Below are 26,643 nucleotides of genomic sequence, written 5' to 3'. Positions count from 1 at the left end.
AGGGACCAGACACATTTTTGGTTTCACTTCTACATGGTTTTGAAGGCTATGATATTGCTGCCCCTTGGGTTATTCAAATCATTTTAGTGTCCTTTTTTTCAGTGATAGAGATTATTTTTATTTATTTTTTAAAAAGGCCTTTTTTTTATCCAGCTTTTAATTTTTCCATGCTTTTTTTCCTTTATAGTGTAAAAAAAAATGTAAACAAAAAAGTAAGGTTAATGTCCGTTTTACACATTTTTTTCATATTTTTTTTGTTAATAGAAAGGGTTACTAAAAAATAAAAATTTCCTCTCCGTTACAATAATTTTTACGTAGGTGAGAACTATTATTGTGTAACCGGGTTGGTACTAGTGCCTGTGACATGGATGTGGTAGTGTTTTTTTTTCCGCTGTATTTTATTTTACACATTGTGTCTTGCACTCCCCATAAGTTCATAATACCTTATGGGAGGGCAGTGAAAGGTGAAAAATTTAAAAAAACAACAAAAAACCCCCCCCCGATACACTCCTGTACCCCGGTCCTCCGGTGTCCTAGGTCACTGTCCATTCTCATGGCGCCCGGGAGCTTGTTCTATTGGAAGGCTCTGCTGTGTGTGACTGCTGAGGCAAATCATTGGTCTAAGGGTTGGTTCACACTAGCGTTTGTATTCCATTCGCAAGGAATCCGCATGGAGACCCCCCCGGACGGAATGCAATCGCAATTGCAAGCGATGTGCTTGCAAAGCACATGGAGCCCATAGACTATAATGGGCTCTGTGTGCTTGCCATGCACTGCCCGCATGAATGAATTGTGCGGGCAGTGCGCGGCAAGCACACGGAGCCCATTATAGTCTATGGGCTCCGTGTGCTTAACTGCACAGCGCTTGCATTAGCGTTGGTATTCCGTTCGGGGGGGTCTCCATGCAGACTCCTTGCGAATGGAATACAAACGCTAGTGTGAACCAACCCTAAGGCAAGGACACAGGACGTCACTCGCATACATCACCTGAGACTTCCCTGTTCCTTTCCTTAGGCCTGACTGTCCTCAGAGAAAAAAAATCCAAAACATACTCTTCTATTCCTGGTGCTCTGTTGCTCACCGCCAATGCAGTTTTGCCCTAATGCTTACGAGACCAGTCAGTGGACTCCGTGCTCCCCCTCCCCATTCATAAATTTATCCTCAATAAATCTGTTTTGCAGCATAACCCCTTGAAGTAAAATAACCCGTTAAGGCCGATACAGCCAAAGCCAAGAATGACTACAGAAGTTATGGGAACTATATAGGAAGTTCTTCTACTTCCACCTTCTGCTCAATCCACTCCTGACTTTGGCTCAAAAAACCACAGCAAAATCTGCAACAAAAAAAAGTTGTGTTTTCGCAATGTTGGGCCTCAGGCTAAGGAAACCTCTGTTCTGAATGCAATGTGTGCGAACCATGTTACATAAATCATGGAGAAATCAGATTGTGAGATTCATTTTATTTTTTACACTTATACGACAAGATCTGCTTTTTCCCCCCCAGATATCTGGTATTTGGCCGATATCATATAACATTTATGGAGATTCATTGGTCATGGTCATCTGTAATCCGCTGCTATCATCCTTTATCATTCCCATATTGGTCAGTGGACCTGGAATAACTTGCACACGGATAAGGGATTAGCTATAAAACATTTATTCTTCTGTTGCTTCTTATTCATATTACAAGTCATTATTTACATCCCGAGACATTATTCCAGAAAACACCACTTGAGATGATCACGAGAGATCCAGCAATTGTTAGATACTTATCTCAGTGCTCTATCAGTGGTAGGTACATTATTTAAGAAAGTAAAAAATAATAATAAAAAAAACCAAACACACAAGTGCACATGATAATTTAGAGGTTGGCAGGGCCCAGGGCATCGTATAATCTCTGAGCCGCCAGCTGTACCAATTCCTTCAGTGATTCGTCTTCATCCAACCCCTCCTCACATTCCACGGTCTAAGGGGTGAAATAAAGAAGATTATGTAACAACAACATCTATAATTGAAGTAGTAAATCTACAGAGGAAAACTCGGTGGGAAAAACCGCAATATTTCTCGGCCATTATGTCGGGAAAGGGGTTTTCAGGCTGAAAATATTGATGATCTATGCTAAAGACAGGCCACTAATTTCTGTGGGCTTCTGATACCTAGCACCCCCACCCATCAGCTGATACACAGAGAACTGCGCAGGACGCAGACAGCGCTGTTCTTTGTGCAGTGGTGGAACTGAGTCATTGCAGTTGACTTCCCTTTCCAATAAATGGGGGCTGATCTGCAGTACCTGGTCTGGCCACTATACAGAGAATACAGCTGCCTGCTTCTTGCTGAGAACAAATGATTATTGGAGGCTACTGGGTGGAAGACCACCATTGATGTGATATTGATGACTCATTCTTAAGATAGGTCATCTTTTTTTTTACCCCAGAAAAACCTCTTTAGTTTAAAGAGAAGCCATACTGTATGTCACCCAACTTTCCCAGAAACAGATATAACTAAGCTATAAATAGTAGTCATCAAGCTATAAAGCTATAGTCAACACTTCTAGGTAGCCCTCTCCACTGAAGTCTATGGGATTTACAGAAAACAGCCTGGCCATGTGTTCACTGCAATGAATGGAGAAGATGGAAGCCAGAATCAGGAGCCACCAGACCACCATAGATAAGTGAAAGTCCAAAATGTGGGTCATGAACCAAATCATCTTCTGAATATACCCGACATGGCAGGTAATACCTCTTTAAATCTTTTCTAGGAATAGTTGACAGTCCTGGCTGGTGAGGGCCCCTTTATTACCAGGATAGATTACAGGCAAGGCAAGCGCCTTTATACCCACACCTCTGTATATCCAGATTTGTTCTACCAGTATCGGTAACTCACTGACGTACCCGAGTTTCCAAAGACAAGTTGGCCGACTTCCCGTCCACGGTGACTGTGATAGCGGTGTCATTGCTACTGCTCACACAGTCCTCACCAAACATGTCCCTGGAGAGAGAGAACAATGTAAGACAGGACCCGACACTGGTAAACACAGCGAGAACCCGATGTTCCCGAAAGTATATAGTGTCATGTCACAAGATCAGAATGAGAAACTGAATCCAAATCAGAGACAACAATATCGTAGCAGATTTCGATATGAAGAGAATTGCCCTGAATTAGGAAAATAGATAGAGTAGATGATTGATAGATAGATAGATAGAGAGAGAGAGAGAGAGAGAGAGATAGAGAAATAGATAGATAGGAGATAGATAGATAGATAATAGATAGGAGACAGATAGATAGATAGATATCAGATAGATAGATAATAGCTTTACTAGGCAAGTGTTCATAGAGGGATCCAAGGGACAGGAGACAATTCTAGTGACACCACAGAATAAGGCGCCATCACCCCCAGACTTACTGCAGCATGATCTCCAGCCTCTTCTTGTACACTTCTATGTCCATTCCTTTAATGGCTCTATGGCTCACCGCTGCAGAAGAAAACATTGTGCTTAAGGTAAACTTAACATGGGGCGTTGCTGCATAAGCTACAGCAAACACATCATAGGACATCTGACAACAGATGACAATGGCAGCACATGAGAAGATACTGTCAGCAAGTGCTCAAGAAACAGTGGTCTGATCCTTCTGTCAGTACTCTGATGTTTAGAGGATGGCTCCACTTCTTGTCACATTCTGTACCGCTAACACTATGACAGTACTACTGTCTTGTGGATCTATTTACTGTATGGCTGGGAAACTTCCTGTCATATGTTTTACAACCTAAACCCATAAAGATCCAGGAATCCTGAATCGCCTACCTTTCTGTATACGAGGATTAGACTGCAGCTCCAGGACCACCGTGGCCACGGTGTCGGCATACATATCATTGGAGGGGTTTGCCACCCACTGGAAAGAAGGATATGAATTCAAGTTAAACAGGGTAAGGAGTAAATAACCCGAAAATATAATAAAGCCCTTCAGAACCAAACCCGCTTTCCCGTTATGTGCCTCGGGGCTGGAGATAGCTGTGCAGTTAATTTTGGCACCGATCTCTCCGCACTGTCAGAAGGGCGTTCCTGACAGTCTAATGCCAACGTTCCCCTGACAGTACTCGTCCATAGTCCTGTACTGTCAGAGGGGACGATGATGTTAGGCTGTAAGGAACAACCTTCTGACAGTGGTGAGATATCAGTGCCGAAATTAATGGCACCGATATCTCCACCACCTGTGGACGTAATGAGAAAGTCAGCGCTCTGTCGTCTTTCTAGCAGTATATAAAACCACATATGCATGATGACCTGAAAGGTTCTCTTTAAAGGGATGTAAAAAACATGATGTAAATAGACCCTAAAAGGGTTTCTGTGATTGAATACAGCCATTCACAACTTCTGCACCACCACGTGTATAAGCTACTCCACGATTTCTAGTGAAAATGCCCAGAACAACCTTCACGTTCCCCTCTAACAGACGATGACTATAACAAGTATGAGGTAAATAGAAGACACCTCTGCTCACCTCCAGTATAACCATGCCTGGCTCCTTTATCACTGTGATGGCTCGGAAGACCCTCAGACAGTCCTTTTCATTCACTTCAATTTCTTCCACTTCACCTGGAACAGTGGACACACATTTATATATACACATTATCGGTCTACAGACAAGGAACACTTCAAGGCTAGCTTATAATAAGGACACATATCCATCTAGAGATAGATTTTGATGGCTACTTTCAAAACATTATGCCTTTCACTCTCCTTTGCTCCACGGTCCCAGCAGTCTGCCCCCCCTCCCTTCCCCCTTGCTAGCTGAGAATATAGTCCTGGATAGGTTCTCTAGTCAGTATTCCTCCATCTTTGGAAAATGGAGACCCCAGTGAGCTGCAGAACAGTGAGCGAGGGATCATTACACCAAGAACTAGACTGAGGACCCAGTGGTAGGGAGAGTGATTGAGCCTGAGTGTCCATCAGCTCAGCAGTTGGACAACCTATATAATATAAACACCAGGTGGCGCTGTGCTATGTCACTAAAGGTCCTAACTGCAATGGAACATGGGAAGAATATGCAAATCTGACTTCCATGATGTAATTAGGAAGCCAGTGCCTCAAGTATGCACACCAATAGAGGGCGCTGACTGAGAATGTGCAAGTCTATCTTCCATGATGTAATTAGGAAGTCAGTGCCTCAGGCATGCACACCAATAGAGGGCGCTGACTGAGAATGTGCAAGTCTATCTTCCATGATGTAATTAGGAAGACAGAGTCTCAGTCAAGACATCCAATAGAGGGAGCTCCCTTTAACATCATGCCGACCTTCTCAGAGGCCTTTGTTTGCAATGATGTTGGATCATTTTTTCAATGCCAGCATTGAATCTGTAAAATAAATCTAATATTTACTGGTGAGACAGCCTCTTTATATTTCCATTGAAGTCATAATAATGATACATAAGGATGTGTGCTACTAAATACCACGTATGAACGGTAACACACCATCACAACCAAAGCGTGGCCCTATCTACAATGTAGGAACCAAGTAAGGATCACAAACCTGTGAGCTGCTGTAACTGGTAAGATAACAGGTTGAAAGGGCCCGTGTAAGGAATTGCCTGTGTCTGGGTCACGGTGCTCATGGCCAGATCTGTGTAACCTAAGAAAAAGCAAAGAGTTAACAGCTACCTGACACATAGCGAGCCTTTACAATTACTATCCTCAGTATCCGAATGTTGTGTACTGATGGGTGTCTGGATTGCCTATTACCCCTAGTCATGTTTATGGGTCGGACATTGAGGTGCATGTCTGGTACTAGAGAAATGTCTTCTTTCTGGAGGAGAGCAAATCTGTAAGCCTGAACTATAAGAGACCTCTTCTATACAATATACTTACTAGACAGGTCACTAGGAGAGAGAATATGATAGTTGAAGTTTCTTTTTACGAGGATCCCTGAGATTCTTTGACTTTGTTCTGGCTTCTTATCAGCAAGTGAACCCATCACCTGTTGGGAACAAAGCAAATTCCAAAAAATTTGAATGTACCCAATAGCATAACCCCAAGATAAAGCACAAAGGGGGCAGCCTATAGCTGTAGCTAACAAGAGGTTACTTGTATACTGTAGTACCGGGGTACAGAGGTTCCTTATATCTGGACACTTACCTTAGCCAGTTTTTCTCCTCTGAAGTTAAGGGTCACTGCTTCTGTGTTCCTCGGATTGTGAACCTCAATATCGACCTCATCGTTGTCCTCATATTCACGAATGAGAGCGGCCTTAAGACGAGCCATTTCATTCTGCTCACCGTGCACCAATATCTGTATGGATGAAATAGTGCAAAGCATTGTGTCATTTTATTATACACCAGTATGTGACCACAACTCTTATTCAAGGTTAGCCCAAGTGATATCCTAAGTTACTCTCTGATCTGCCAAATGACTTACCACATGAGGAGGCTTCAATGCTCGGATAAACTCGCTGGTTTGCTGGTAATCCGTGTGTGCAGAGAAAGAAATGTAATCCACAGACATCTTCAGAGGAAGCTTCTGGCCAGACATGGTGGTGATCTCCTCGGGCTCTGACATAATGTGCTAGGGAGAGAGCAGGATATTTAGTAACTAGTACAATAGGCCATGGATCTAAATAGTAATCTTAAGACCTCAAAAACTTACTAAGTATATCGGATATCACTAAAGACCACCCTGATCATCTGGTCTAGAGAGGATCAGCATCTTACATCTTATGACATTACATCTAGTCGCAGAATCCCTTTAAACAGTTATCCCTGTGATACGCCCCAAAGTCAGTTAAACTCTATGACCCACATCTGACAATTGGTTTGTCAAAGTGGAGTGAAAATCGTGTGTGGTTTGCCGCTTGGATGGGATTTCGGCATATTTCTACAATGCAAAAAACCTACCCAAATCACAAGTCACAACTGTACTCCGCAGAGGTCCTGGCATAGAAAAAGTGGTGTCCAGTGTAAAAGGTGATGTAAGTTATCAAGAAGGGAAAGTGCGGTGATAAATGTGTAACAGAGAATTAATCTAGATTTTACTTCTGACAAATATGGGCCTATGGGGTCTACTGTATTGTGCGATAAAGAAACAAAATAGAGCAAAATAACGGAGGAGGACATTTCATTCTCTCTATTCACTTTATGGGAGTTAGCCAAATTAAGTGTGCTTGGCTACTGCAATGTCTCTCTTAGAAGTAAATACAGAGAGACGCGCACAACTCTCTGGTCATCTCTCCTTTTATTCACTATCACTATCATGTAATAAAAGTTTGCAGATTCCTCCACTCAGGTGATGGGAGATCCTGAGCAGGGAACCTACCCTCTAAGGTAGGGGAACATTTGGCTGTCCAGCTGCTGTGAAACTACAACTCCCAACATCCTCCATTCGCTTCCATGGGAGTTCCAACAACAGCAGAGCAAGTATGCATGCTGGGAGTTGTAGTTTTGCAACAGCTGGAGAGCCGTACGTTCTCTACCCCTGCTGTAAGGGTTCCTATAAGTGCATTTGTCCACTGGTCAGGTTATACTTGAATATGAGACAGTCACTTACCTTAGCTAACGTTCCCTCCACACAGTATCCAGCGATAATCACACCGTTCCTCTTATCAGTACACCAGCTCTCAAACAGCTCTCTAGACAAACCACTCTGCATCATACCAGGAGAAGCCATCACCACACTGGGGCCTATGTCATCAAAGTGATCCATGCTCTGAAATAGGAAGACATCACGTTTCTCTCTTGTATACAACTTGCATTTCTGCAATGTACACAAGTTTATAGTATACAGGAATGGATCAGACCTTCAGGTTGCTGATGTGTTTGAAGACAAACGGGTTATTGATGTTGATCTGCTTGCGGATCTTGTCATTCATGGCATTGACATAGGTCTGGTAGACGGCCATACATTTCTTAGCTAGAGATGAGGCATAGTATATGGGGATGTCGTGCAGCTCTGGGTGGTTCTGCCAGTATTCATCTGCAAAGAAGATTACACACAATCCATCAGACAGATATAAAAGGTCACCATACTGTATTTCTAAATGCACAAAACACGTTCTACAGTCCTAGCGGTTAAAATATATTAATGCAACTTCACAAGCTTTCCTATACCAGGAGTGGAGAGCACAAGGGAAGAATGGCTGGAGGGAGATTTCCCCTTATGGGTTTATTTCATGACTTAAATACTGACTCCACATCCTTAGGATAGGCCATCAATATCACATTGTCATGTGTCTGACACCCAGTGTACAAATGCTGTGGTCTCTTCTCTGCTTACCAAGCACAGCAGTGTAAATCGTATAGTACAGCACTCCGGAATATGTTGGCGCTATATAAATAAAATATATTATTATTATTTATAGTGGCTATGCTTGGTATTGCAGCTCAGCTCCACTCACTGACTGCAAACAGGCCATGTGACTGATAAACGGCTCATCACACGGCTGTGAAGGAAGCACTGGTGACTCTTTGGAAAGCTGTCATATCCCCACAGGTCTGATATTGTTGGTTTACCCTGATGATAGGTCATCGATATTTAGGTCCTGGAAAACCCCTTTAAGTAGAGAACCCATACACATGCACATGCTAGGTCGAAATAAAAGTTTCCTATATTGTGATGCTTCAGTAAGACAATAAAAAAAAAAAGTTCACCTAAGATCAACAGAAGTTCTTGAGCTCGTCCAAGAGCAAACACCGGGATGAGGCCTCTTCCACCTCTGTTCACAATGTCATGTACTGTGTTACAGAATCTGGCCTCCCTCTCCTCTCGCTTCTCATGTATGTGTGTGCCATACGTAGACTCCTACAAAGGATGGAGAACAGAAACATAAGTTGTCTCTATACAATAAGAACAATTGCTTTATAGTTCCCACCATCTTGTTTCATTTCATTCAAGACACAATCTAATTTCTCTAAACAAGCAACACATTTCAAGAAGCTGTAGAGGTTAAAGGTAAGGTTCCCCTATTATTCCTTTGTCTTTGGTGAACCTACACATATAGTATATGGGAGAAAAATGATATAAAGCACTGTACTCATACATATGTTATCAGATTTTAGCAGAGAGTCAGAATCCCGTGGATCTATACTATGTGCCTGCAAGAATATCACTACTGCCCACGGCTTACCCAATAAATGACATTGCAAAGCACTTCAGCATTTGCAAGGGAGCAATTCTGGTGAATGTTGTATATGGTATTCACTAATAGATAAGTTCACACAGAGGAATTCAGGGCTGATTTTGAGGCAGATTTTGCCTGAAAATTAGCTCTAAATTGCACCCTGAATCTGCCTTTCATTGTATTCAATGGGAAACAAAGACCGAAGCAGTATACTGAAAAACTAAGCGGCCTGCTCTATCTTGCCGTAGGATTTGTGCTGATTCAGCCACAGACCCTGCAGCGAGACACACTGTTCATTAAGGCCAAAAAACCTGGAGAAATTTCAGCCAGATGTCTTTCTCACTTTCCTCTTTCCTTTGGTCCATATAAGTCTCTGTTCATACCGGCGGCATGGCTTCTATTTATAATGAAGGCATAACAACTATGCTGCATACTGATAAATCCAGACCGTATCCATTCAGGTCTATGGATTTTTTGGTACTTTAGTGCTTACTATCAAAAATACCAGAATCTCCAACAGAATCCTTTAAGGCAAATGTGAACAGAGCCTAAGTTTTAGTACAAATGATTTTACATATTACGCCAGGTTAGGACAGGGTCCATATAGGTTTGTCTCTGAGCGTTAATGACTCTAATCTGGAGACTGTCATTGTCAATGTGTGATACCGGTAAACGTCTTGGATTGTGACACTTACAATAATGAGAATATCTGGTTTAATATTTGGAATTTCTGCTGCCATGAGATGTCTGTCCTCTTGTCTGGAGAAATCGCCAGTGTACAACAACTGTAAAATAAAGAATCGCTGTTACTAGTGAAGATCATCTGTTATTTGATAGTAGAAAATGCTGCTATGGAGGCCTGAAATGGTACGGGGTGAAACTTTGCACTACAAACCCCTCTATCATACTCATTGAATCAGAGAGCACAAGGGCCGTACTCTCTATGGAGGAAGATTTGGGACTGGGTGCATATAATTCAAACCTTCTCAGCAGAGTACCACTCTCTTAATCATAAGGCACTAAACCTTTCTTCACACACGGGTACGTACTTTGACACCTGCGATTTCTATCATAAACATGGCAGCACCCAAGACATGTCCGGCGTGATAACACCAAAACTTGATTCCTGCTACTTCTTTCACTTCATGGAAGTTGATGGTCTCGATTTTGTCCATGCTTTCTTCTAGGTCAGTCTCTGTGTACAACATATCATCTGCAGAGATGTTACTGAAGGAAAAGAGAAGGGAAACAAAGTATGTTACACACGCAATGTGTCTGGATGTAATGAAAGGAAATATAGGAAATATAATTCGCTTATTTTGAGGGGGTTGTCCGGTGAGTACAATTTACCTTACGTGCGATTTTATAAAAATGGTTCGGGGCTGATTAAGACCCCTGGTCAAGTGATCAGAAGCAGACCCTGTCCCTGGGGTTGCTCTACCTCCTCCCTTCCATTCTGTTTTTACACATAGTTATCTGTGTTATGGGGGCTGACTTTAACATAGTCATCCCCATAGCATAAGTAACTAACCCATGAAAGCAGGAGAGGAGGCATTGAGATGGGGGATGGTTCAGATCACATCACCCAGGGTCGGAATCAGCCCATATCCCCCAGACTAGCTTTATAAAATCACCAAAGGAAGTAAAGTAAGACAATCCCTTGAAGTCAGCCATTTCTGAGATCTCCGTAACAGGTGACAACCAGTCACAGCAGCCATTACTGTACCCATTACACGGTGTCACATATGTCTGCCTCCACAAGTCTTCTCTACATGTAGACGTGCCATAGGAAGTTCAAGAATTATATTTATATATGAGTTTCGGACAGACACAGCAATAAGCTACACTTCTACCACAGAGTCAGCCATGACACATGAGCTATTTTAATATATCTGTTTTGCTTGTTATAAAGTGATACAACCTGCTCATGGTAAGGCAGGCCATAAAGATAAGGCTGGTATGTACAAGAGATAATCGGTCTCCAAATCTGACTACAGGTCAAACTACTTCCTCTTAAATGCTCATGCACACAAGCAGATTACAGTTCTCTGCTAAGTCTTTCATGAGATAAGGCTCATCCTGTGACTTCAAGAAAGTCTCCATCAAAAGACTTATACAGGATCCTGCGCAATCTCCAAGACTGGACTCATGTGCCGCACCTTTACAGCAACCTACTTATTATAATGTGGTGGAAGAATTTCATCATGAGAGGAATCTCACCTTATAATAAGGATTATAAACCTTATGTGTTCAGCTAAAGTGAATAGACGATTAGTTTGAGCGACGACTTTATGATATTGCCATCACAATATGCAGTCAATGCACAACCATGAGGCCGCCAATAACACTTATAGGGCATGTATACATCACAGATTGGCCAATGGTCACTGACAAATGTAACTAAACAGGGATTATTGGCCGAATCTGCTGCTTATGTACAATGTAAATTCCAGTGGATCCACACAAGGATCAGAGTGAATCTGCAGAAAGAATGAACAAGCTCATTTGTCTAGATTATTTGTTTTCTCTGCTGCACAGATTTTGTCCAACAAATATGAAGGGGGTTACAACCCCCCCCCCCCAATCATCCTGCACCAAAATCCTCATCAAATCCAGGTAAATACTCTACAGAAACAAGTTTTCTTAAATGACCAGTGTGGACCTTTTTCTTTACTTAGCTATACATCTAGGTTACCTGACTTTGACGTAATCTGACAGCAGCCATCTGTAAATCGCTTTGGTAGCATGTGTCATAAATGTCCTGCCTTTAAAGCTTGTCTTCTGCAGAAACCATGGCAGGGCTCCGCAGTGATCCAAGTGGAAGCTAAAGAGTAAAACAAATAGTTATACAATGTTAAATTAATGCTAAATTAAAAACAACTGGTCATCGGCCTGATACTCATAACACAATGAGGATAACATATAGAAAGTTGTAAAAATAATGGTCTGTGTACAATCGGTGGGGTAATATGAACCCAGCCCAATATCAATTCAACATAATAAATAGTCTATGCGCTTGTTCAAATGTGCAGGTTTTGGTACAAAAAAATATAATATTATATGCTAGTGAATGGGATGTCTATGAATGAATGTAACCTGTGTTCTAACAATGTGGCGAGCAAATGGAAAGAAAACCCCGCCTACCAATGATCACTCAATTATACAGGTGTTTATCTATATAGTCATGTGATCATTGGTGACCGCAAGCTGGCAGAGTTTTATTATCATGTGACTGATGCAACATTGGAAGGCAGTTTCACGTCATTTTCCCTCTTAGTATCATTAAGGGAAATTAAGCTTTTTTCTGTAAATCTGGTTTCTTGACCTGATTTATCATTGTAATTGCCTTAAAGGGGTTGGCCACTATCAGACCAATATTGACAAACAAATGTACAATAGAAAGATATACAATTTTCCCATATACTTTCTGTATCAGTTCCTCACAGTTTTCTATATTTCGGCTTGTTGTCATTCATTCTATTACTTCTAGTGGATAAAACTCTGACCATGGTCATGTGATTTACGGTCCATGGTCATGTGATTATTACACAGGTGTGGCTTGTTATAGTCACAGCACAATAATCAGACATCAGCCTGGTAATCAGCTGTGCTGTTTACAGCACAGCGTTTGCAATTGCGCTTGTATTCCCTCTGGGAGGTCGCCATGCGGACTCCTTCCTGACGGAACATATACGCTAATGTGAACCAGGCTTTATGCATGTAGGTGCATCTGATCTCAAATCTACAGCAGTCAGGAACTTGAATAGCTTCATGATACAAATCACATCAGTTTTCTTGTTATGTAAATCTTGTGGACTGGGGAATCTGTGCCCTGGTCTGCCTAGATTCCTGCCCCACTCCTCTAACGGTCTATAAATAGTGGCAAGTTGAGGTGCATTTTTGCAGCCTTAGTAAATGTGGGCCAGAGTATACACCTATACAACACAGTACATCATCTGATGTATGTGCTTACGGTATAATGGATCTGTTGAGTACGTGGCATATTATACATCTGTAAATAGTCACTTCCAGGATTTCACTTACTGACTTATCAGAAGGAGATCAATCTCTGCAGGATCAATCAAATCAATATAAGGAAGAGCATCCATTCCTTCTAGCCCGGGGTGGATGCCACAGTCCAGCTGAGGACAGAAAATGGGCCATTAATGATGATAAACTATAAAATACAAGTTGCTATGCAGAAAATGTTCATGTAAGAACATATAGGTTACATCTACCACATATCAAAGACCAGACAGAAATTAATTATCAGACATAATAAAAACGATGTAGTGCTTCTCTGATGACCTATGGCAGTCACTCACCATGATCTTTCTTCCTTTGAATTCTAGGATGATACATGATCTCCCGACCTCCTGACCAGCACCACTGCAAAAAGCAGATACATAATAAAAATCTAAAAATAAAGAATCACAATGACATAACTTCTCCAAGTGCAAATTTGACTCCTGTAGTGAAAATACAATAGGAGAATCGGAGTATCCTACATATGGCAGGTGTCATGGCAGTCAGATTGGTTATCATCCAGCTAACAAGAAACTTCTCAATGGTGATCATGTGAATGTTGTGGATTCAAGAAAACATTTTTGACATATATAGTGAAGAATGCTCCCCAGCACTAGTCTATGGACAGGTACTGTTGGGAGGGGGTTTCCTCATATCCCAGTGATGACTGTCAGGAACGCCCTTCTGATGCTGGGCAGAAATCGGTGCCAAAACTAATGTCACCAATATCTCCATACTCGGGAAAAGTGACAAGACACTGTTGGCTTTCTAGTGGTATATAAAGCCACAAGTCCATGAGGACATAGGTTCCCTTTAAGAGATTTCAGTGCGCCAGAATTGACATCTACATCAGTCAAGAACTTGTTTAGATTATTGGTATAGCTCAAGTCAGTTTTGTGGAATAACTTATAGCAAATTTTTCAGGCTGAGGCTTCCAATCTCTGCCCACTTTCGTAAAAATTGAAGAGTGGGTTGCAACGAAATAAAAATAGCAAATGTCGCAACTCACGATCCTCGGCTTGGTCATGCGCTAATTCTGCAGAGTCTATTTTCTGCCAAGTGGAAAGTCATAGTAAGTTGTGAATAAGTGACACTGTGACCACATTCACTATACATAGCCATTTTGGTCACAGCCCAGAACATCGTACCGTGCCATGTGACTCCTGCCCTGATACATGTGCACGCAGTTGATCAGTATTTTGCAGCACGGGGTCACAAGGTGACTCCACTCACTTGCATTAGGGCGACCTGGTGATCTTTAGTCATGGCCATGATCTATGTGTAATGGCCATCCATGAACCATATAGAAGTCTTTTATAAACTCTTAGTTTATAGGTGTTGTCACATGACAGACATCACTGAGTGAGAGCATGCTGGGAGTTGTAGTTCCACAAACCCTGAGTAGCACACTACTGCCATAAGGTAGCACAGGCTACACACGGCACATACACTACATAGGTATGACACAGTGTATACAGTCATGGAGGACGGCACTCACAGCGGCCTGATAAGGAGCTGGTCACTCTCCTCCGCCGGGATCACATTCTCCGCTTTCCTCTTCACAGACATCTTAAAAAATCCACCACATTCCCAGCCAGACAGCCCCACTTCCGGTCTTTCTCCAGTCCTTCTATCAGTCCGTGTCAGATTTCCCCCCGCCACTTCCGGTGTACAGTGTTCCCTGCATTAAGGTTCCGCCAGCTTTTTACTCCGATTCACCGCGACGACTAATTTTGCCCGTTCTGCGCTAAAGTGACGCTGGCGGGAGAGGCTTGCTAGGTGAGTGATAGTCCAGGGCTGGGGAAGTCATTATAACGCTAAGTACAGCTATGTGCACTGGGTGCTACCGGCGCTCTATACTGTGCGGTAACTGGGCCTCAAGTTTAGAAAAAAAAACTTGTCTTTGGAGCGGTGGCTCTTAGCAACCAATCAGATTGCAGCTCTGATTATTCCAGCGCTGTGTAGAATATGAAAGGCGTGCTGCTATTGGTTGCTGTGGGTAGCCGCACCACTTGCAGCCTCTACAGCATTGATATCTCTCTAGCCACAACTACACCTTGGACATGCTGAGAGTTGTGGTTCCACAAGAGCTGGCTAGTTACAGGCTGCAGTGCACTGCTGCAATATCACTGTCCTGGATGTTACTAGTCCTATATCTCATGCATTCCCACCTGGAGAGTAGACTGATCTCTCACCCCTGGGTGGCAGATGGACCACCATTTGTCCCTGCTGCCTAAACAGTACTAAGGTCCTATTCACATGAACCAGAGAGATAGGTGCCACACAGCCATTTCCAAAACAATGAGAGTCTATAGACCTCTTCAGATGTCCGATACATAAAGAGTCCATCAAAAGACTGTCCATGTTTTGTTTTGAGAGTTTTCACAGATTCCTGCATAGAATGAAGTGTATGATCAAAATCTCGACTGAGTGAACGTTATGATTATTGAAAAGTTATATTATATTAGGGCACAATTTTTACTTGTCACACCCCTATTAATGTACCATGCCACTGGAGACTGGTTTCGATAATTTGTATATTAGCTTTCCTGATTGGATAACATACAGTAAGGCCTCACGCACACAAACGTCTTTTTTTTTAGCCACAATTGCAGATAATAATTGTATATTTCAGTAATCTAATACACACAGCTGTAGCTTTTGCGTCTGTGTGTCCGGGCCGAATTGAAGAACTGCAAATTATGGAGCAGGTCATATTCATTTGAATGTATGGGTCAATGAAAACCACAAATGACACATAGATACCAATCCATGTTCATTGACTTGCAGACAGCACACGGTCATGTGTAGGCGGCCTTAGTGAGATCTCCTAAACCAAATGGCAATGAGAGACAAGACGGCGTGGATACAAAGTAATTGAAATAATCAATGTCAGCAGCTCATATCGATTAATTGAGCTGACTTTTTCGATGAATTGCTTAACCCTACTATGAGCAATCTGTGAAAATGACTCCCTAAATAGAGGGCAGCATCCTTAACATCATGCATGACTCAGTTATAAAGTCTTTTTAATCATAATGTGGATTTAATTGCCAAATCAGTATTTCTGTCCCAAAAGGAACAGATTCCCAGCTATGGACAGCGCTGTTTCGGCCTATTGGGCCATCCTCAGCATAGCGCAGGGATACTGATTTGGCAGAGTGAGAGACTATAGACCAGGGTCAGGGGATAATAGTACACATCAGGGAGAGTGTGTGCCTACATAGGCGTACGGAGACTTACAAGTCATTCCTGCTCCGCTAGGGATTCTGGGCAAAAAATATGCAAATCTAGTCTCCTGGATGTAATTAGGAGAACAGTGCACTCTGTAAGCCGCCCTCTAGAGGGCAGCATCCACAACATCATGAGCGACTCAGTTATAAAGTCTTTAATCATAATGTGGATTTAATCAAATAATTTAAACCAAATCAGTATCCCTACACTATGCTGAGGATGGCCCAATAGGCCGAAACAGCGCTGTCCATAGCTGGGAATCTGTTCCTTTTGGGACAGAAATACTGATTTGGCAATTAAATCCACATTATGATTAAAAAGACTTTATAACTGAGTCGTTCATGATGTTAAGGATGCCGCCCTCTATAGGGTGGCGTACAGAGTGCACTGTTCTCCTAATTACAGCCTGGAGAATAGATTTGCATATTTTTTACCCAGAATCCCTAGCGGAGCAGGAATGACTTGTAAGTCTCCGTACTGCCTATGTAGGCACACACTCTCCCTGATGTGTACGATTGTCCCCTGTCCCTAAATAGATGCACACTGGGCATGGAAACAGACTCTTCTGGTTTTCACAGCTGATTAAAATAAATGGCATATTAATTTTGCCTGGGTGGGAGGAGGTGTGCATAGTATACAGAGTTACTGCTGTTTTGGGAACATTTGACAGGATGTAACCTATATTTTAAGGGATGGGGACATAACTCTCAATATATCTGTATTTTTCTGAAGTCATTTCTGGAAAGTAGGCAAACGTGGATTGTTCCCAGTATCTATTTTGTAGGTTCTCAATATCAGATTGGTGGGGGTCTAACGCTCTATACCTCCACCCATCCACTGGTTAAAGGGGCTGTGGCACTCCTCTATGGTCCACACACCAGAATGATATGTATTTAGTAGTGGCTATTCTGGGTATTTTAGTTTCGTCCCATTCATTTGAATAGGAATCCAGTGAACCCCTTCAGACAACTGATTGGAAAAATGTGGAGGTGCTGAAAGTTAGAACCTCACAGATCTGATATTAACAGCCTTTCCTATATATAATGCTGGAAAACCCCTTTAAGGCTAAGACCCCATGTCTTCTTCCCACTGTACTTTGCACAAAAAGATTGCAGAGATTTCCTCTGCAGGCTTTCTGCTTCCATTATACCTATAGGGAAACCGCTGGCGTTTCTGTAGGTATAATTGACATGCCACGGTTTTGGAAATCACAGCGTGTCCGTTGTGAGTATTTTAGCGCAAAGTGGGGATGGGATTCGCTAGAATCTCATCCACTTTTCTATGACTGTGAAACACCGCATTTTTTCCTGTGGTGTTTACTCCACGTGGACCTTCAGCCTCTATAAGTGTTCATAATTTAGTTCTATTCTGGAGGACACTAGATTGCACATAATACTGAACCATGATGACTGGTGTATTGTACTCTGTAATGGACACAAACAGTGAAGTCTTCCCACATTATGACATACCATTTAGATATGCTATAAGATGATTGGTTGTGGTCCGATCACTGTGATCCCCACAGATCATGAGAACGAAAAGATCAAGTTCCCTTCAGCGTATCTACTGCGCTGGCTGTTGGCCACTCACTATGCAGGGAATTGCAGCGCAGCCGCATTCAGTTGAATGGCAGTCTGACCTCGCCGCTCAGTCAGTGACGGTATATACTGATCGCGTGCCATCACTTATTTTAGTGGGCACAACCTTTAAGATGAGAGTCTTTGCAGGAAGCGATAAGTACAAGAAGATGATAGCCCTACAAGAAAATCCTATACAATATACATACGTATACAGTGCAGTGCTCAGCTCATGTGTATTAGTGGCAGGGATATCGCTCACCCTCTAAATCTCTTTTCCCTATAGGAAATCCGGATGGAACTGTGATAAGAGAATGTTCCGCAAGGGGAAAAAGAGACACAGCAGTAGTAGTTCTCAGAGCAGCGAGATCAGCACCAAGAGTAAGGTGTGTACACTGTCAGAGAAGAGAAATCTGCTTCTGTGTCCGGATGGGCTATGAGGCTGCTGTATGGTGAACTAAACTGTCTGATCTTCTCTTTGATGCAGTTGTGTCCTACGAGCCTACGAGCTATGTTGATTTTTATTAAAGAAGAGAAAAAGGAGAAGTTGGCTACTTCTTCTGTCACTGATGTCACTAATGGACTGCATGTTCCAGCAAGTTGTACGATAATATGTGCGGTTACTGTCATGCCTTTGTTTTAATGGTCAGGCTTTGTTTAGAAATAGTTTTTCCAAAAAATAGACAACTAGGTTTGGATCACATTGGGCAAAGGTGCCCACAGCTAACCTGCAGCAATATACAGTAGCAGCATGGTGATGACTTTTCTACATATCTCATCTACTTGCCCGCACCGTCTGGGGGCATTAACCCCTCTGGCACCTCAGTCAAAGCTGACCGAAGCACCATTTTCCTGGCGGAGCGCAGGCACTGCCATTTTTCCTGTGATCACCGCTAGGTAGCCTGCAATAGAAGCGCCGGTATTTTGCAATGCATTAGCAATTCAAGACCCCTAGGGGGTCTAACAAATGCAAAAAAAGTTTTAAAAAAAGTTTTAATAAATATATTTTAAAAAAATAAAAAATATTAATCTAATATATATTAATCTAAAATTAATATAAATAAAACAGCTATGGTGGCCGCCCGGCTCCTGGGCGACCGCCATAGTTATAGACACGGCACCCACCATACTAGTACGGAAATTGTAGGGAAAGGGTTAAAGAGGACCTTTCATCAGATCGGGCACATGCAGTTCCATATACTGCTGGAAAGCTGAATTCAGCACACTGTCGGCTTTCTGTGCCCGGTGTAAAGCGCTATCGGTGCCGGTACTGTAGGGCTTTACAGTCAGAAGGATGTTTCTGACACTTAGCCAGGAACGTCCTTCTGCCCAGCAGCGCCTATCGTGCTGTACTGTGGAGCGGGGAGTTACTCCCCCCTCCCCTCCTGATAATACTCGTCTATGGACGAGCTGTGTGAGCAGAGGGAGGGGGGAGTTCCTCCCCGGTCTCACAGTACAGCGCGATAGGCGCTGCTGGGCAGAAGGGCGTCCCTGGCTAACTGTCAGAAACACCCTTCTGACACTAAAGCCCTACGGTCCCGGGACCGATAGCGCTTTACACCGGGCACAGATCGGGAAAGCCGATAGTGCGCTGAATTCAGTGAACTGTCAGCTTTCCAGCAGTATATAGAACTGCATGTGCCGGATCTGATGAAAGGTCCTCTTTAAATCCAATGTTTGCAGTTCAGAGGATGGAGGCATGAGGAAGACTTGTAGGAATTCTTCCAGGCGTGCCGCAGCAGACAACTAGGGGTATAGGTGACATATAATATGTGCATATTATAAATGGTGTGCAGAGGTTTAATGGAATTGGGATTGATTTGCAGGAACATGCCATAAAATCCCAGAAGAGAGACATTTCTCCATCTTGTTGTATTGTATGTTGTTATTATTGTAGTTGGGACCATTAGGGATTAATCTTCTATATGGCAGCGTCTTGGAGTAGGACACGAAGTGATTCCTGTCATGGATCCTTGTGTAGTATTTCAGTGTTTGATACTGGATTGGATGAAACAAGTCAGTAGTTTGTGGGCACAGTAGTCATAGGTACATGGAGAAAACTTAACTGCTAAGTGCTGATGTTTTGCTTCAGTGTATAAATTATGTCTGTACCTGGGCCTGTACCCGTCACTAGAGCTTGTTCTGTTCATGTCAGACCGTACCTGCAATGTACAGCCTATACAAGTGTCACACATACCATAAAGGTAAATCATACAGACGCCATTATAGGCCCTTGTGCAGGGGGACATAGCCCTGGGTATTACCATTTGCTATTAGGAGGTGAGAACCTGTGCAGGATTCGCTTCTCAAGAAGAACTGCATTGGTAGCATACAAGAGGACTTAAGGGTCTTAGAAATGACATGGAGGGGAAACTTTACACCAGGTTCTTCGGTCCTGGGTGTCAGAAGCCCTGGGTCATTATGTGGAACCCATTGTCACCTTTGCTATGGGGCCTGTTCACTTTCAGTACATCAGAGTGAGCCACCATGACAGAACATGAGGTAGGTTCACATGGGGTAATTTGGAGGTGGTTTTGAGATTGATTCTGCCTCTGCTTTTTGCCATAGGTTCCACAGGGACAAAAAAGGAAATTGTGGTGGTCATCTACTAGTTGCATTCAGATTCCGCCTCAAAATCTGCTTCTAAATACAACTATAAGTTCATTCATTTTAATGGGAGACAGAAACAGATTTTTTCATCTAGCAGAAAAAAGAAGCTTCTTGTTCTTCAGGAAGATTTTTCCTGAAACCGGCAATGAAATGAATAGGAGGCAGATTTTGGAGTGATTTTTTTTTTTTTTATACGTATAAAAATGCACTTCCAAAATTTTTGAAGCAATTTTTTTTCTGCTTGACCATATCTCACCATGCGAACATACCCTTAGAATTTTCATTTATTTTATTTATTGCATCTTACCCCTAGATAGTTGGAATATGGTAGAATAGTACAAGTACACAAGACAATGCAAGCCTCAATACAGTACCAGATCTAATGCACCCCTAAACTGTGGCAGCCAATGTCGATCTACAACACCAACCAATGGGTGTGTTTGGTCTGCAAAATGGACCAAAATAATGCATGGCTTTGCATATTTGCATACACACAATGAAATGAGTAGGACCGTGTTCTGTCTGTCGGGAACCACAGAAGTGTGAATTAGACTTTAGATGTTCTCAGATGGATAGAGTTTTGCAGAATACATTGTTATTAACTGGTAACTGTGGTTTCTCAGTCTGTAGATTCCAGCCTTGGAGGCCTGTCCAGATCCAGCACCGTGGCTAGCCTTGATACTGACTCTGCTAAAAGCTTTGGTAAGTTACTCTCTGAGCTAATCATCATACTTTTGTGGACAGCAGTGATAAACATGTGGTACTGCAGCTAGGCCCTGGTCACATGGATGGAACGAATTGCAGTGCCCATATGTACTTTGTCGTAAGAGCGCATGCCAGTGATCCTTGGCAGTGGGGTGCCAGTGATCCTTGGCAGAGGGGTACCAGTGCTAGAACACAATATTCATCTGTGGATTATGTTAAGGAAAGGCCATCAGAAATCCACAGAAAACTCCTTTAATTGAAGCAAATGTCCAACCAGAGAACTCATGAATTTCTGAGTCCCTGTGAGTGTGTATAAAGCATTGCTGGGTGCAGCTTTAAAATGGAGCAGGAGGGTAGATCCTGCAGAATGATGTCCCTGGCTGTGCCACATGCCCCATTAATGAGAAGAAGTCGTAGCACAGAGTATCAAGTGTCTCAGACGTCCCTATTTCAGTGATAAATGTGTACGTCTCCTTTAAAAAGCTTGGAGCGATTGCATAAATCAAGCTCACAGGAAGTGCACTTCCTCTCATCGCTGCAGAGATAGCTCAGGAGCCCACACTGCAATGTTATACGAATAATGCAGGCCACAGGGCAGGACTCCAGAGGGCATAAGAAAAGTAATTGGGCCCGGTCAGCGCAGGTAATGCTTGTGTGTATTTGTGTATATTAACCCCTTCATGTCTGCTCCTCTCAGGACAAGCCTCGAATAATTCCGAGCCCTGTGCGGAGTTCAAGGTGAAATATGTAGGATCCATTGAAAGAGTAAAGCCAGAGGAAAACAAGACATTGCAGGGGTCACTGGACCTAATAAATTATATTGATGTTGCCCAGGTAATGAATATATCAGGGAAGAGGAACTGGGGTTAAATAATGGCATGAAATAATCTACCAGCTACTTATTAAAGAAGTTTAGGAACTCCCTCCTGACACCCTCATACACATGCACACTCAACTCAGACTTGGATGTGTTTAGACAGGGGGAGGGGTGTAACCCGCTGCTATGTACCATCGTGAAGGCAAAAGTATCCGGTATGTTCATATTCTCCCGATGGCTGGTGTTGGAGGGGGGTGTCAGAAGGCCCCTATACACATAAGATGGTTAGCTGTTCCCACCTAAATCGGCGGATTCGGGCCGCTATTAATCCATTGTGTACGGCCAGTTTAAGGCTGGATTAGTGAACCGCACCGTACATTGCTTCGATCCTCTTTTAGCTGTAAGATAGGTTTTGTTTAATGTACAGTTACACGCTGGGTTTCCGCCAATTTTATAAGGAAACCTTGCAGGACTTTACTCTCTGCTGATCTTCTGCGGATTCAGCGACGGAGAGCTTGAACGCTAGTGTTAACCTAGTGTTAGACTTTGTACCTTATAGCAGTTTTTAACACTTGCACCTTGATAGACATACTGGGGGGAATTTATTAAGATTGACATTCTTTACACCTGTCTTATTAAAGTCCCTGACTGAGGTAAGATTAACCTGAATTGCTAAGAGACTGTTGTAGGCTGGGGACCCCACAAATACTGCTTTTACCATTACCGGCCAAGTGGATGGGATTATGGTAATCGAAGTAAACCTGCCTGATATAGACAATATTAAAAACATTTATTTTACTAATATACATTAAAGGGATTCTATCATTGAAATCAAATTTTTTTCTCGATCACAGGTAGGAATAGATTTAAGAAAGCGCATGCCCACGGCCCCAAGAAAATGGCCGCTTACACAGTAAGCTGTGTAAGATGGCCATTTTCTTGTGGCCTGAGGCCTAGAAGTTTGACCCCAGTGCCAGAAGACGACGCTGGCAGAGGGCGTTTCAGAAGAAGATAGAGGCGTCGCTGGAGAGTTCTCTCCCAGCATTGGGGACACCCCTAGTGCTGTTTGAGCACTGAGGATCACCCCCAGTGCTGCGAGAGAACTCATTTGCATACAGAGGAAAACTGGGATTTCTACCGAACGGCGGTGCGGAGAAGACATCTAAAGATAGGAGACTAATAGCTTTTCTTAAAGCTATTCCTCGTGTGATTGAGAAAAAATGTGGTTTTAATTATAGAATCCCTTTAATGCATGTTAATAAAATGCACGTTTTTAACATTGTCCATATCAGAAAGATTTATTTAAAATACTTTATTAAAAAAAAAAAAAACTACCAAGGATCTTGTTTCTGATTAATTCTGGCTAATTCCATCCACACATTGCAGAAAAAAAATCTGCAGCAGTAAAGTTGAGATTTGTGTTTTTTAAAAATCACATCATGCGTCATAACTGCAGAATTGCCGGCGTCTTCCATATAGGTATAATAGAGGCAGAACGTCCACAGATGTGAAGCGTTTCCGCCGCGCTTTGCTTTGTGGGGCCTTAGCTGTAGATGGGTCAGTAAGATCCCCCTGTTCTATCTGGTAAGTTCCCATTGATAATTGGAGATTTTATTCTCTTTTTTTAGCAAGATGGAAAACTTCCTTTTGTGCCTTCCGATGAAGATTTTATTATGGTGGTTTCAAAATACGGCATCAAAGTAACTACCATGGATCAGTATGTAAGTGACCACAGTTACATCAGCTGTATACATCGCCTTTAACAGGTCATCTGGTCGCCTGCGGCTCAGCCTTTGCACAGTTTCACATCTGTAATATGGGTGTATTTTGCAACTGCCAAATATCCCGACATGTTATCATGTTCCACTTTTCGTTTTTACATCCCACGATACGTATCTGTAAGAAATGGCTTTGAAGGCCGATTCCTGCTGGTAGACTGTACAGCCCTTAGTATATACTGGAATCCATAACCATTATCAGTGTATTGACCCGTTCCCTTGGTTTCAGGACGTGTTGCACCGGCACCCGCTCTATCTCATTGTCTCCATGGTTTGCTATGATGATGGGCTGATAGCTGGGAAGAGTTTGCTCGCTCTGAAGACCAAAGATGCCAGTGAGGACCAATGTAGCCTGTGGGTATATCAGTGTGCCAATCTGGTGAGTATTGGACCCAACACACATCCTAGATCTGGAGCGTGTGCTGTTCTATTCCTTGAAGTTTCCAGTACTCATCCATCTACTCTATACATTATAGGAACATGCCCAGTCCATATGTAAGGTACTCTCCACAGCGTTTGACTCTGTTCTCACCGAGAAGACACGAGTGCCTGCAGAATGACCCTGCCTGCCCTACAAGGATTATTCCGCAATGTCTTATACAGAAGAAAGCCTTCTTCCAGGATGTGTGAGGACTTGTGTAAACCACAGAGCTATATTTTTCTATTCACTTACTGCTGCAGTTACTAAAGTAACTCCCAATCATTGACTATGAGCGTCCAGGCCATGTCAGGTATAAAGTCTCCATCCTCTTATTACATGGGTGGAGGTGTAATGGTACAATATTTATCTGTGTATATAAAGATACGTACTAGAAGCCGGGACCAATACAGACTCTCCAAGCTGGTATAAAACTACCACTCTCAGCAGGCCGACAGACCAGAAAAGCTACAGTTTTACCACAGGTCGGTAGCCATTACTTCTACTTTGTCCTTTGACTACACAATGTGACCTAGTAGTTGCAGCTGGGGCATTCCAGAACAATGGCGGTTTTATCAGGTTCCCTTATACATAGCATTGGTGCTAGGATATGATCTCCTGAAAGTTATAGGTACTTAATGTTTCTGTTGCTGCTGATATACTCCTTTTAATTGCTAGTATTCAGCCAGACTATTCCTTACCGTCACATCCATAGCTGCTGGTATTTGAGCGCATTGCAGCTGCCTATATATTTTTGACATATTTAGCTGCTTTCTATTTCTTTTCTAAAGGATTTACGGAAATTTAGCACCGACCTGATTGTTTCCCGTCAGTAACATTTCACCAGTGTGAATCACTCATTTATACCAGACTGATTAAAACTGGTGAAAAGTTACCGACGGCAAATAATCGGATCAGTGTTAATTTTCCCTAAAATCCTTATGTAAGGTGCAGGATTGGTCACACGAATGGGAGAGATGTCTGGAAGTAGTTCTGCAAAATAACAGGAGATGCAACCATGCATATTTAGTGTTAGCAACCATGCATTATGTGAGTTGTAGGCTTAAGGGTAAGTTCATACAAGGTTTTTTGGACCGTAACCTGAGGCAGAGGCCTTAGGTTCCGGTCCAGAAATAGTAACAAAAAAAAACAGCTTAGAGCTCACCCATATCTTCCTCCTTTGCAAATTCCTTACTTTTCTTCAGGGTGCATGGCACATTCAGGGTCAGTTATACCTGCGGAAATGGGAATAATAGGGGCAGAAAGTCTGCAGAAAAACCACCACCATTAGTTTCCACTGTGGGGTTTTTTCTGCAGCGTTTTACTACATGTATATGGGACTTTAGCCTTATTGCTGCTTTTCCATTTGTGGTACACCTTAATTTTATGATAAAGATTTTTTTTTGTAACATTTTTGCATTATTGTCTTGTCTGTCACCAAAGGTCATGAGAATATATTTTGCATTATAATAAACCTCAAGAAAGAAAAAAAAATGTGTTGCAGCTTGTGTATATATTTGTATGTATGGACTGCTGGTTTTAGGTTTTTACTGCCATAAACATTGGAAAAACAAAAAAAACAAGAACAAAACACTTTTCTTTCATAGTCAGTGCCAGCATTGAAATTTGGTGGTATCCGACGGTTTCACATGTCATAGCACCAGAGAAGAGGGCTCATCTCATGGGCCAGCACTTTATACAGCAGGCTATTGGAAAAGCTGCTGATGGCACAGGAGGGGCTTTTTTTTTTTTTTTTAAAGGGGCATACCTTCTATAAAAGGATATAACTAAATATATCAGACCAGATTCAGACCCCAATACACAACATGAGCGCCCTCTAGTGTTCACAAATACAAATCCTGTTAGAGGAGGAGAATGGCTGACGGAGCAGAACACAATTAGCATAAAGAAGAAAAGAGAAATTCAAAACCGGCAGCGCGCACCTTCAAGGCAAAGGTAAGAGATTAATAGTCTTTATAAAGGCTATTCCTATGTGCTTTTAGTTTAAAACGTGTTTTTTTAATGATAAAATTCCTTCAATCAACCCAGTGCTCTACAATCTGTGGATCTTAAAAGGAGTTTTCCCATCAGTGTTTCACATTCTCTCCTGTCTCCTCTCCTTGTCCTGGTTGATGGACAGTACAGGCCAATGTTACCAAAACTACACTGTGCACAGTTATTTCTGTATGTATATATAGACTTACTGATCAAGCACATATCAGGGCTCAGCAACTAAGTGCACTTTGCAGAGCTGACAAGTTGCTCCATTATTGGTAATCACAGTGCAGAGAAGAAAGGGAGCAGAAACCTAGCCATCCTTCCCCCTGCAGAAAACATGGACTGAGGTCACCAGCCACTGCTGCTAGATAGCAGA

The 26,643-nt window shown here is 42.5% G+C and overlaps 2 protein-coding genes across 2 annotated transcripts; one reads left to right on the top strand and one right to left on the bottom strand.

Annotated features, from left to right (window-relative positions):
• Positions 1-1,473: 1,473 nt before the first annotated feature.
• CPSF3 (cleavage and polyadenylation specific factor 3) lies at positions 1,474-14,756 on the bottom strand. Its single transcript, XM_075269131.1, has 18 exons — positions 14,629-14,756; positions 13,430-13,493; positions 13,149-13,246; positions 11,800-11,928; positions 10,154-10,331; positions 9,800-9,889; positions 8,635-8,785; positions 7,785-7,960; positions 7,535-7,693; positions 6,410-6,556; positions 6,131-6,283; positions 5,864-5,972; positions 5,529-5,627; positions 4,500-4,594; positions 3,803-3,890; positions 3,403-3,472; positions 2,891-2,987; positions 1,474-1,965 (listed from the first exon to the last, which is right to left on the bottom strand). Exons 1-18 carry the CDS (start codon positions 14,697-14,699, stop codon positions 1,861-1,863), a joined length of 2,079 nt encoding a protein of 692 aa, XP_075125232.1. The 5' UTR covers positions 14,700-14,756; the 3' UTR covers positions 1,474-1,860.
• An 82-nt stretch (positions 14,757-14,838) lies between these two features.
• ITGB1BP1 (integrin subunit beta 1 binding protein 1) lies at positions 14,839-25,632 on the top strand. The gene is made up of 7 exons (XM_075269130.1): positions 14,839-14,909; positions 18,228-18,327; positions 21,175-21,253; positions 21,954-22,090; positions 23,702-23,794; positions 24,081-24,230; positions 24,328-25,632. Exons 2-7 carry the CDS (start codon positions 18,256-18,258, stop codon positions 24,409-24,411), a joined length of 615 nt encoding a protein of 204 aa, XP_075125231.1. The 5' UTR covers positions 14,839-14,909; positions 18,228-18,255; the 3' UTR covers positions 24,412-25,632.
• Positions 25,633-26,643: the final 1,011 nt, after the last annotated feature.

This window comes from Leptodactylus fuscus, chromosome 3 (assembly GCF_031893055.1).
Source record: "Leptodactylus fuscus isolate aLepFus1 chromosome 3, aLepFus1.hap2, whole genome shotgun sequence".
NCBI classification, from domain to species: domain Eukaryota; kingdom Metazoa; phylum Chordata; class Amphibia; order Anura; family Leptodactylidae; genus Leptodactylus; species Leptodactylus fuscus.
Note: the sequence above shows the minus strand (reverse complement) of the source record. Positions and strands in the feature narration are given on the sequence as shown.